Here is a 12,281-nt window from a genome sequence, read left to right as displayed (position 1 = left end):
TTTTCCCACGAGTTATTTTTAAAAGTGATTTGTAAGTCACCAAAGTGAAACAACTCAAGATTTTAAACTGACTCAGGACTGAAAACTTTTAGCTTTTTGGTTCCTTGTTTCTATCTAAGGTGCTCCTGCACCAGCAGTGCCCCTGTGAGAACCCATGAATTCTGCCCAGTTGAGAGGATGAAACGCCTGCTGTTGTGGAGCATCTCTATTCAGATGAGGATCGCTAGGCTTACATTTGGGATGCATCATCAGGAACTGGAGGACTCTGCAACCTAGGGCTAAAAATAGGCCACATAACAAAGGAAAAAGAGGCTGGGAGAGAATCTAGGCTAGCAGTTGGCCTGAGAACAGGAAAAAAATTCAGTTATAGAATAGTCCCTGCTGCCCAGCCCACAACCAAAGTAGGAAATGATTTCAACAAAAGGGTGAATATGTAGAAGTTTCTCCACCATTTGGGTGACGTTCTGAAGACTTGCTCCTAATGCGGTGATAAAATGTGCTAGGCTCTCTTATCCACTACAGTCTTTGCAGTTGTCACAACTTTAAGCAACAGTGTTGAAGAGGTGGTCAGAATATAGAAAACACACCATTTCTACTGAGTTGCATGGAAAAGAGGTGTATTTCAGGATTTCATTCTACCGTGTCAAGAGCCACTATTCACTTCCTTCATCAATATTTATTTGTTGCCTACTATGTGCCAGTTTCTGTTGTAGGTCCTGGAACAGAGCTGTTGAATTAAAGTCCCACTCTGGAAGCTAATATTCCAGCAGGTAGACAGACAGTAAACAGGCCAGACAGTGTTGAGTGCTACGGAGAAAACTCAGCAAGGAGAGGGAGAACGTGAGTGGGTGGGGTGTAGACCGCTTTTCTGTAGCATGTGCCATCACGTCAGTCATGTCCGACTCTTTGCGACCCCATGGACTGCAGCCCACCAGGCTCCTCTGTCCGGGGATTCTCTAGGCAAGACTACTGGAGTGGGTTGCCATGCCCTCCTCCAGGGGATCTTCCCGACCCAGGGACTAAATGCATGTCTCTCACATCTCCTTCGTTGGCAGGCAGGTTCTTTACCATTAACGCCACTTGGCAAGCCCTTCTTGCTCTTCTGTATGAAGTAGCCAAATAAGGCTATATTTGAAGAGAGACCTACACGAAGGAGTGGGCCATACTAATGCCCCCAGAGGAAGAGCAGACCCAAGCCAGAGGGAATGGCAAGAGGCCCGGGGATGGAAGAGGGCTTGGTACTTCAAGGAACAAGGGGGCTCATCCTACGAACAGAGTGAGGAAGGGAGTGCAAGGTGCAAGACCAGGCAGTGGAGGGGCCAGGGTATGCGGTACCTTGTAAACAAGTGTAGAGAACCTGGCTTTTACTGAGCAAGAAAAGCAGCCATTGGAGAGTTTGAACAAAGCAGCAGCACAATCACATTTTCAAAGGATCACTCTGGCTGCTGTGCTGAGAACTGATTGAAGCAGCAGAGACTGTAGTGATAGTCCAAGTAGAGAGAGAATGGTGGTGTGGACCAGAGTCCCTGCAGGGGTAAATGGTTAGATTCTGGATATATTCTGGAGATAAAGACAACAACATTTATCAGGTCACATCTCCATCTACCTCTACTTCTGTGCATAGCAAGACTGAAAGGTCACTTTGTAACAGCCCACCCTCATTATTTATGGATTCTGCATTTGTTTGCAAGTTTCTCCGTAACCCCAAAACCAATACAGTGGTGCTCTCCTGGTCACTGTGGACACACACAGAGCCACGGAAATATTTGTTGCCTGACATGCATCTTCCCAGCTGAAGTCAAACAAGGGGCCACTCTCTGCCTTCTTGCTTCAGCTCACACTGTAAAACTGGTCTCCTTGTGGTCTATTTTGTGCTATGCTTTCTGAATTCTTGTGCTTTTCATTGATTTCACTTTTTAAAATGTCCCCTCAGTGTATGCTGGCTAGTGTTCCTAAGCGTAAGAAGGCCGTGATGTGCCTTATGAAGAAAGTGTGTTAGATAAGCGTCACTTAGATATGAATTGAACTGCTGTCAGTCATAAGTTCAGTATTAATGAATTACCAATATATATTAAATGTCTTTAAACAGAAACGCACATAAAACAAGGTTATGTATTGATGTGTTGACAAAAATGTTGTGACCAGAGGCTCAAAGGAACCCAACCTGTTATTTCACTAGGAGCGAGGCCTCAGAATTTGCTAATTCAGTATTCATGTTGACTTCACAGAACATGGCTACCATGAATAACAAGAACCAACTGTATAGATCAAGAGTAAATAGAAAACAACAGAATTCTGTAAAGCAATTATCCTTCAGTTAAAAAGAAAAGGGGCTTGGAAATTAGCTTAGCAAACAGAAATTTCCAAGGCACTGCTACTCCTTAAGGCTTCCCGTGGTGCTAGTGCTAAGAACCCACCTGCCAATGCAAAGAACAGCGGGCTCAGTCCCTGGGCTGGGAAGATTCCCTGGAGGAGGGCATGGCAACCCACTCCAGTATTCTTGCCTGGAGAATCCCAGGGACAGAGAAACCTGGTAGGCTACTGTTTATAGGGTACCAAAGAGTAGGACATGACTGAAGTGACTTTGCATGCACATGCATAGCCTGGGTATAAAGGTGATTCCAATATGCAGCAAAGCACTTCTCAAACTTCGGTATGCATTTGAAACACATGCAAGCTTGTTAAAAGATTGCTGGGCTCTATGCCAAGATTTTGAATCAGGCTTGGGATAGGACGCCAGAATCTGCATTTCTAGCCAACTCCCAGGCGATGCTTGTTGATCCACAGACCACTTTAAGTAGCACTGCCTTTCAGCACTTCCATCAGAGAACTCTAAGTGACAGCATCCTCAGTGTACCTGAATTGAGCAAATCTCAGCAGTGGAGCACCCCTTGGATAAAACTGAACTATTCTCATCTCTTGGTCACGCTTTTCCTCTGTAGCCTTCGTTCCTCCTTCAGCCTTCCACGTGGCTTGTGCTGCCATCTGTGGGCAGCTGGTCTACTGCACAATCCTCAGCATCGTTTCCTTATATCCACATCACATCTGGCCTGGCTCAGTCCACATGTTCATTCTCAAACCCATTCCTACAGACTGAGGTAGGTGCTCACCTTTGTGACAAGAGTGGGGTTCTCTGACTGACAGACCCACCAGGACCACCTGGAGTAGAGGGGTGGAAAACCAGAGTGGAAGACCCATAGCTTACAGGAATGATGGGCTCACGGTAGTGGTCACCTCTTGGGCAAGAGGAGAGAAGAATGAGACCTGAAATGAATACACAGGGGACTTCAAAAGTACTGATTAATTTGCTTCTGGAGCTGGGCAGTTGGTACATAGGGCTTTCATTTTAATTATGCCTTTCATGTTTTACAATGTTTGCATGTATGTATGGGTGTATACACACACACAATTTTTAAGTCCAGTAAGAATATCCATCAGTATCAAAGGCTGGCAAACCTAGAAGAGGAATGTGACTTATTTCACTGGACAAGCCTCTGATAGGGTAATATCAGATGAGGCCTAGAAGGACAGCTCTCTGTTTTGCTCAGATTGGGCTACAGGTTCTCCAAGTTGGTAGGGGAACAAAATAGGAAATCTCTACTGCACAGTTCCCATCTTTCTCTATTTATGCTGTTTACATTTCTGTCCATTTTTTAAAGGTTACTGCAAAGGTGGCCACACTACATTCATGAAAAAAACCACAGCCCTATTAATCCTGGTATCTTCAACAATTATTGCTAGAGAATTTTTCCCTTCACCATTTCCATTCTTTCCAAATTTTATTCAAAAAAAAAAAAAAGAGGGAGAGGGTGATTAAGATGTCCATAAAGAGTAATCATTATTACAATATTCACCTGGACAGAAATAACAAGGACCCAATTCAGTTGGTACCGTCCTATTTTCCCACTAGACAAGTTAAAAAAGTTTGTCAAAGCTTTCTCAAAGTGGAAGAGTAGGACAGCCTTTACACTGAAATGGTGCCCCAAATGAGTTATAAAATCCCTGATTTTGTCTTCTATTTATCCTTTTCTTTCTGTTCTTTTTCTTTCTTCTCACGCTCAGCTTTAGCTTCTTCTTCCTCATGTTTTTTGATCAACTGTTCCACTTCTTTTTGTTTGAGAACTCTGATGACAGTCTTTCCATTCTCTCTTGTTAGTGTGGCAATTTCCACTAGAAGCAAACACACACACATGTATTACAGGCAGCCATACTTAGCCAACACACTTAACGGGCAACTACAGTTTAATCTCTTCATACCCTTTGAGCTTTACTACACTTTTCCAAGTTTTCTGTCTAATACAATTAATTCATAGATACTTTTAAGGAAACAAAAATACTTTCCATCTGGTAATGCTTTTATGAATATTTTTATTTTAATATCTTCCTTATCTTCACCCATACTAACCTCTGAGCTGCTGTTCTGTTAATTTTAGGAAAAAGTTTTCAATACAACCAGCCAATTGCTCTAGCTAGCCTGACCAGAAGAAATCATAATCTCCTTGTTGGAATCTCTGCAGGCTCAGCCAGTATCTTTAACCACTATTTACATTTATTTTTCACAAACTTCTCAAAGGAAAAGTAGCCCCTATGACTACAGATGAGAAAAAGCAGACTAATACCAAAAGGAGAAGAGCTTCTGAGTAGGGGAAATCGAGTACTGCCTCCTGAAATTAAGTAGAAGTAGACAAGAGATAACAATCTGCAAGTAAATGGCATTTTTAAAGGAACACCAGAAGCTAAGTCATCCCAAATTAAATCAATATATTAATTTACCATAAGTTTTCAAACACATTATTTAGAAATATTGTTTTATGTGGTCATATTGCTATTGCTACTGCTAAGTCACTTCAGTCGTGTCCGACTCTGTGTGACCCCATAGACGGCAGCCCACCAGGCTCCCCCGTCCCTGGGATTCTCCAGGCAAGAACACTGGAGTGGGTTGCCATTTCCTTCTCCAATGCGTGAAAGTGAAGTCGCTCAGTCATGTTCGACCCTCAGCGACCCCGTGGACTGCAGCCTTCCAGGCTTCTCCATCCATGGGATTTTCCAGGCAAGAGTACTGGAGTGGGGTGCCATATGTGGTCATATAACTTTAGCTAAATATAGCATTTACAACTGCAAACATGGGCTTAACATAAAAGATCAGTAGATGCAGAACTTTTTAAAATGTTATACCTCTGATAAAGTACACCAAACATATATATATACACACACACACATATAAATATGTAACTTTCTTTCATATTCTTTAGTTTGTATATACATGAGCATAGATATTATCATTAAGAAGTCGATGAGATAAAATAGGATGGCTTAGATTTAATTACAGATTGAGAACATTCAGGCTCAAATCCTTAAGCTTGGAATGTAATGTGGAATTGTAGCTCCAGAACTTGTCAATGTTGACCCTGGTCAAGTCTAGGAAATGGTTATAAGGCCACCTAACTTAAAAAGGCTGCTGTTTCAATGAACTACATAACATGTTAAAGGCCTAACACAAGAGCCACTCAATTACTTCTCTCACTAAACAAACAAGTTATAGGAGCGCACATAAATTACCTTTTTCAGCAGACAGCTTACTAACATCCATGGTCTTATTTAGGACTTTGATAGCTAAAGCAAGTGCTGACTTCAAAGTCATTTCTCCTTCTTTGTAGTCTTGTTTTAACATTGATACAGCTGCCTATAAAACATAAAGAAGAATCAACATAGAGAATTTCCTTTAAAACTGTACATTTTTAGGAACACGAATAATGCCAAATTATTATTGGCATTATAACCAATATAAACAATTTCGATGGCAGGGAGGGTAGACATGGGATAGGGGTGTGAAGGAGGGAGGGTGATGATCTATGAATGGACCCCAGGGATCCGTGACAGAATTCAGGGAGTCTGTGACTATTCTGTGGGAAAAACCCAAAAAAACTAGATCTTATTTTCACAACTTCTAACTGAAAACTGGTACTTCCTTTCGTTATTATTGTAGGTAATAAATCCTAGCAGTATTAGTACTACCTGTGACTTTATCACCAATAGAAATCACGGAGATTTTCATATCATGTTAAGTTTGTTGCAGCTACTTTAAAATGTTGTTTACACTCATCACTACTTTGTAATTATGGCAGTGATTAGACCTTTTGCTAGATTTTTATAGCAACACAAAAATACTCACAGCACTATTGTTTCCAATGCATGTGGCTTTCCAACCTCCATAATTTCCACTAGGATCGCTCTGATAGAGCTGAAAGCCATAGTGCTTATCCCAGCCAATGTAAAGCAATGAAACACCAAAAGGACGTTTTCCTTTAACAGAGAAAACAAAGTCACACATATCAACACTCTAAATTTAACATCACTATGGTTACTTGAGCTCAGTGAATGTGGCTAACCCCTCTCCTGTGAAGTTAAGCATTCATAAACTGCTCATGTTCTGGCCACCACAGATAAGCTCCATCAGAAATTCCACTTTTGTTTCTAGGATTTGGATGCGGTGAGGAGAGGGAATACACAGATGACCAGTGCTGAATACCATTACTATTACGTAAAAAGTCATTTGTTTTCTGATTTTAACATGTTATTTTGGCCTTTCAGTAGTCTATTAATAAAATGTTTGATAGTCTACATAGTAGAAGCCAGTTAGTTCATGAAGCTGGAATGTATGAAAAGTGTCTACTTATTTCATTTTCAATTTCTTTTTACTGTTTCAAAAAGGTTATTACTCATAAAACGTTTTAACTCTTGGGAATAAAATTTCCAAAGGTTTCAGTACCTCCAAACTGTGTATAAGCTTGTTTGATATCACACAGTGCTGTGACCAACTGCTCACAAGGAATTGGCTCCTGATACTGTAATAAATACCTAGGATAAAGAAACTGGCATATTAATAGTTTTCTCTGAAACACTACACACACTAAGCAAAATATCCTTTTAAAAATATCTCTGCCATGGGGACAACATAATAGTTGTAATCTGAAGGGGGAAGGCAGAGGGTATGGCAACGCTTAATAACCTTACCGTAAACAATACTGGGTTGGCCAAAAAGTTCGTTCAGGTTTTCCATAAGATGAATGATCTTTTTGGCCAACCAAATATTTTACAAGTTTGGTTAAAGAAATAAACTGTAATTTTCAGTTAATAGGTTTTTAATTACTTTAATCTTTAAAAAAAATGCATTCTTCTTAGAAACATCAAAATTAACTTTACATATCAATTATTTATGACCATACCTTTGCGCAATGAGCCTCAGTTCATTGGTCAGAACATTAGCATCAGAAGTTATGCCTGCCACGCTACAGGCCATATCCCTTGCAGAAAAGAAAGACATTTATCTGTAATTAGGGAGGATGCTTGCCAGAGGTATTTTACAAGTTTTACAATACACTAAATTCTATTAGAAATTCACCATGCTTACTCACAGGTGCTACACCCTTCAGGCAAAAACTACATGAGTTTTATCTTTGTTGGAAACTTTCAACTTGTTGTCATTCAACACATAAGATAAAAAATGCACCCTTGAGTTCTTCACAACAGATGCATTTACCATCACCACCCTGTGAACAGGGCAAGAGAATAAACACTAGGAAGCTAGGGTAAATCCCAAGAAGATTCAACCGCAAGGAAGAAAAATGTTTAGCCAGACAGGAAGACAGACTACTTCACATTCTTGGGAATAAGTATTCTTACTTTCAAAGGCTTCACTTGATGGGGGTGAAGATGAAGGGACCCGAAGGGCAGGATATTTTTGAGCCTGACAAGGAAGCCCAGGGCTAGGCGCACTGGGAGAGTGCATTTTCTTTATCTACCCTCCGTTTCCTGAAGGCTGCCCCGGCTCTCCTACAGCCTTGACTCCTCTGGCACTGTGCCCAATCAAGCCTGCAGGCTGCTTGAGAGGGCCCGACAGTGACTGTGGAGGGATGACACTTTCCAGGGTGGGTGTATCAAAAAGGCCCTACAGCCAACATTCACATGGCGCACCACAGAAGGGAGGGTCTCCAATCAGCAAATCCACTCTGCTAGCTGCAGTCCTGTACACCCAAGTATAGCAGAAATTTCACTAGTGTACAGGCCCTGTCTAAACTTTTCTAAGACCTCCAGGAGGCATGGTCTTTGTTAAGATTCAGTATAATTAAAACTAATTCCTCCTAACCATTCTAAACAATACCTCGAGGTCCTCCTATATTCCTAACACTGTGCTAGCTTATTTCACTCATTCATTTTATTTCACTGAACTGCCACAATGACTCCAGTAGGCTCTACTGGAGGCCCAGAGAAGTTAAACAATGGGTGTGAAGTCACAGCTTGTATTGGTGGAACCTAGATTAAACCCAAAGCTGAGTGACCGCCATGCCTGTACTCTCATCACTGTACAACGTTTCTCCACTGAGTACCTGGCCCTGCATTTATGGTCGTGGGCTTCAAGGAGGTTTCAAGCAGGTTACGTTAAAACCAGGAATTTTCAAAAGTAAAAACACAACAAACTGTTCAATTGTACCGTGTCATAGTGCATAGTCCTCCCAAAATATGATGAGATGTTTTCAACTCTCTTCCCTAAGATTGCACTTACTCATTCAGTTTATAAATTTTTTCAGAAAAAAAGACTTCATCAAGAAGCTTGTGGATGTTGCGTCTCTCTGCTGCAAGCAGAACACCATCGTTTGCTAAAATTCCCAAACAGGTGCCTGCGTGTCCAATAGCTTCCATGGCATATTCAACTTGGTACAAGCGACCTACAAGACACAAGCAGAAAGAAACCAAGACTCTCCTCCTTGTTCTCGCACCACTGGTTCAAGAGCAATCAGCAACAACACTAGAGAGCTACAAACAACTGTCCCATTTTTACTAATAGTCCTATGAAGCCTAGTGACCATAACTATTAACCTAGTGACCATAACTACCTCAAAGTACAAAAAGGATGAACAACTTAACACTTAAAAATTTTTTTTTTTTTTTTTTTGAGACAGATCAAATAATTTATATTTTACCTTCTGGAGAAAATATAGTGGTCCTGGAGTCATATCTTCGAGACTGCAAAGGAAAAACATACAAATGATTTCTACCTACTAAAAAAAGTCAACCCCTGCTGCTGCTAAGTCGCTTCAGTCATGTTCGACTCTGTGCGACCCCATAGACGGCAGCCCACCAGGCTCCCCTGTCCCTGGGATTCTCCAGGCAAGAACACTGGAGTGGGTTGCCATTTCCTTCTCCAATGCGTAAAAGTGAAAGTGAAGTCGCTCAGTCGTGTCCGACCCCTAGCGACCCCGTGGACTGCAGCCTACCAGGCTCCTCCGTCCATGGGATTTTCCAGGCAAAAGTACTGGAGTGGGATGCCATCGTGTTCTCTGAGTCAACCCCTGCAAACCCACAAATCATTTTACAGAACACATCCTGGCATGCAAAATTCAGCATATGGGAGGAAACTGATACGAAGACATCATTCCATTTCAATTTTCTCATGCAAGTTGGTAAGATGAGTACAAGCAATTTGATTTATCAGGCAACAGTTTATTGTCATGTATATTAACTCACCATGTTTTCTTAAGTTTATGATAATTCCTGTAAAAAGAAAATAAGGTAATTATTAAATGAAACCTACAGTTTAAAAAGCATTTCTTGACTTGAAAAAAATCTGTTTTGTCCACTGTCTTCATTCAGCCAACATTATGGTGCACCCAGGCACTATGCTAAATGCTGAAATACCAAGATCCTACCTATGTACGACCAATCCCTTTCCTGAAGAGATTACAGTGAGGGAAGCAGACACAGAAGGACAATTATAAAGCAGTGTGGAAACAGAGGCACCAAGGGTAGAGTGGGAACAGGTTGGAGAAAATCCAGGAAGTAGTTTTTGTGAAACAAATACAGAATATGAGCCCATATTAGAGGCAGGAAAGGCAGAAATAAGGCTGAGAACATTCAGGTCTAAGAGGAAGAATGGGGGAAGAAAGAAGGAAAAGGCATTCCAGGCAGAGGAGAAAGCATGAACAAAGGGCACTGAGGCAGGATAGCTCAATGGGTAAGACAAGTTGCTGAAGTTAAAAAAAACATACATATGACATGGAAGCAACCTAGATGTCCATCTACAGATGAATGAGTAAAGAAGCTGTATTCATAGACACAATGAACTATTAGTCGGTCATAGTAAGGAACTAATTGGAGTAGGTTGAACCCAGGTGGATGAATCTAGAGCCTGTTATACAGAGTGAAGTGAGTCACAAAGTGAAAAACAAATATTGTATATTAACACATATACAGGAATCCAGGAAAATGGTACAGATGAACCTATTTGCAGGGCAGGGATAGACACAGATGTAGAGAAGGGACTTGTGGGCACAGTGAGGGGCAGGAGGAAGAGGTTGGGACGAATTGAGAGTAGCACTGAAATACACACACCATCATGTGTAAAACAGGTAACTAGTGGGAAGCTGCTGTATAGCACAGGGAGCTCAGCCTAGTGCTCTGTCAACCTAGAAAGGTGGGATGGGAGTAGGTGGGATGGGAGTGAAGGGCTCAAGAGGGAGGGGATATATGCATACTTATGGCTGATTCACAACTTGTAGAGCAGAAACCAATACAACATTGTTAAGCAATTATCCTCCAATTAAAATTTTTTTAAAATATACAGATATATGAAAAAACTAAAGAACTAAACAAGTATCTAGATCATGTAGAGCTTTGAATGCCAAGCTAAGAGACTTAGGCTTTCTCCACAGGATGATACCGGGGTCCTGAACCATGAAAGGGAGAAGCGGGACAGCAATCTTGGGCATTATTACTATTTCTACAGAAGACAACATTGGGGCTCTGCGTGACTTGGTTGAAAAGCCAAACTTCGGCTTCCAGAGCCAATTTTCCCAAATCCTGGAATATTGAGAATTAAGAATGGAAAAATAAGCAGGGATCAGGCCCCGAAGGCCCGCATGCCCAGGTAAAAACTGTGAATTTTATCTCTTAAGCAATGGGGCTCCAAAGAATAATGCTGGGCCAAAGAGCCACAGAAGCTGACTGGCATTTTAGAAAGATCGCTCTGGCTGGTGAAGACTGGGGCAGAATAACCAGTTATGAGGGTACTGCAACAGGCAGCTGAAAGGTAAGTGTGGCCCTGAGCAAAGAGCCAGGAGGGCACAGAGAGGAGACCCGCCGGGCTTCTGATTCGCGCGAGAACACAACTTTCTCATCTCCACGCCGGTCAACCGCCCGAGGCGAGTCACCCGCACCTCCTCTCCCGCAGCTTCATTTTCGCCTACGAACTCTTCCTGGGACCGAGGCAGCCCTACCACTCTGTCCTGCCCACCAGGCCCGCGCCCGCCCCGCCGCCCGAGCGTCCCCGGCCCCGCGATGCCCGCTCAGCGCAGGGAAGCCCGGTGGAGGCCGGCCGGGGCCAGTTCCCCGGCGGGTCCGTCACTGACGAGCCGGTGCAGAGTCATCGTGCCCACGGCTCCTCGGCGGCCGCTGCAGGCCGGGACCCGCTCTGCCGCGAGGCTCACGGCTCCGGCCTGCAGGGAGAGCGGCCAAGCTTCCGAGGATGCGCAACGGGTAAAGGCTCACCGGAGGGAAGACGCTGAAGAGTGGAGACCGACACCGAGCACCTTTCTCCACGGGAAAGACACTACTGTGCCCGAGTATCCGCTGCTAATATGGCCCCCGCGCGTGCGCAGAACCGCCGGGGGTGGGGCAGCCGAGGACGCGGAAGTTCTTCTGGCGGGGCGGAGCGAGAGTCTATTGCCCTAACGGGCGCTGGGGAATTGGGGTACGAAGGCACTGGTAGGGGTCTCAGCCCAACGAAGGGGCACTAGAACATGAGGAGGAGGGCAGGAAGACGCTGGCCAAGGAGGAAGTGGAATTATGGCTCATGACCCTTTCCCACGCTTTGCGTTCTATTTTCACTTTCACTTTCGGTTCAGCACTAAGTCATAACCTCCAGCAAAGCTATGGTGTTCAGTTCAGTCAGTTCAGTCAGATCAGTCGCTCAGTCGTGTCCGACTCTTCGCCCCCATGGACTGCAGCACGCCGGGCTTCCCTGTCCATCACCAACTCCAGGAGCTTACTCAAACTCACGTCCATTGAATCGGTGATGCCATCCAACCATCTTATCCTCTGTCATCGCCTTTTCCTCCCGCCTTCAGTCTTTCCCAGCATCAGGGTCTTTCCCAATGAGTCAGTTCTTCGCATCAGGTGGTCAAAGTATTGGAGTTTCAGCTTCAGCATCAGTCCTTCCAGTGGATATTCAGGACTGATTTCCTTTAGGATGGACTGGTTGGATCTCCTTGCAGTCCAAGGGACTC

The 12,281-nt window shown here is 43.4% G+C and overlaps 1 protein-coding gene across 1 annotated transcript; it reads right to left on the bottom strand.

Annotated features, from left to right (window-relative positions):
- Window positions 1-3,286: 3,286 nt before the first annotated feature.
- On the bottom strand, window positions 3,287-11,814 carry PSMA4 (proteasome subunit alpha 4). The gene is made up of 9 exons (XM_027521178.1): window positions 11,545-11,814; window positions 9,526-9,552; window positions 8,982-9,024; window positions 8,564-8,726; window positions 7,227-7,304; window positions 6,770-6,858; window positions 6,173-6,303; window positions 5,560-5,683; window positions 3,287-4,170 (listed from the first exon to the last, which is right to left on the bottom strand). Exons 2-9 carry the CDS (start codon window positions 9,526-9,528, stop codon window positions 4,016-4,018), a joined length of 786 nt encoding a protein of 261 aa, XP_027376979.1. The 5' UTR covers window positions 9,529-9,552; window positions 11,545-11,814; the 3' UTR covers window positions 3,287-4,015.
- Window positions 11,815-12,281: the final 467 nt, after the last annotated feature.

Source organism: Bos indicus x Bos taurus, chromosome 21, assembly GCF_003369695.1.
Source record: "Bos indicus x Bos taurus breed Angus x Brahman F1 hybrid chromosome 21, Bos_hybrid_MaternalHap_v2.0, whole genome shotgun sequence".
NCBI classification, from domain to species: Eukaryota; Metazoa; Chordata; class Mammalia; order Artiodactyla; family Bovidae; genus Bos; species Bos indicus x Bos taurus.
This window is presented reverse-complemented; position numbering and strand designations above follow the sequence as displayed.

What these genes read in the sequence shown, in the direction of transcription:
- PSMA4 (XM_027521178.1), bottom strand. An exon ending in CTGAGGCTCATTGCGCAAAG is followed by an intron (nt 6,859 to 7,226) that starts GTATGGTCATAA and finishes TCTTTATCCTAG; the next exon opens with GTATTTATTACAGTATCAGG. An exon ending in TAAGCTGTCTGCTGAAAAAG is followed by an intron (nt 4,171 to 5,559) that starts GTAATTTATGTG and finishes GTTTGCTTCTAG; the next exon opens with TGGAAATTGCCACACTAACA.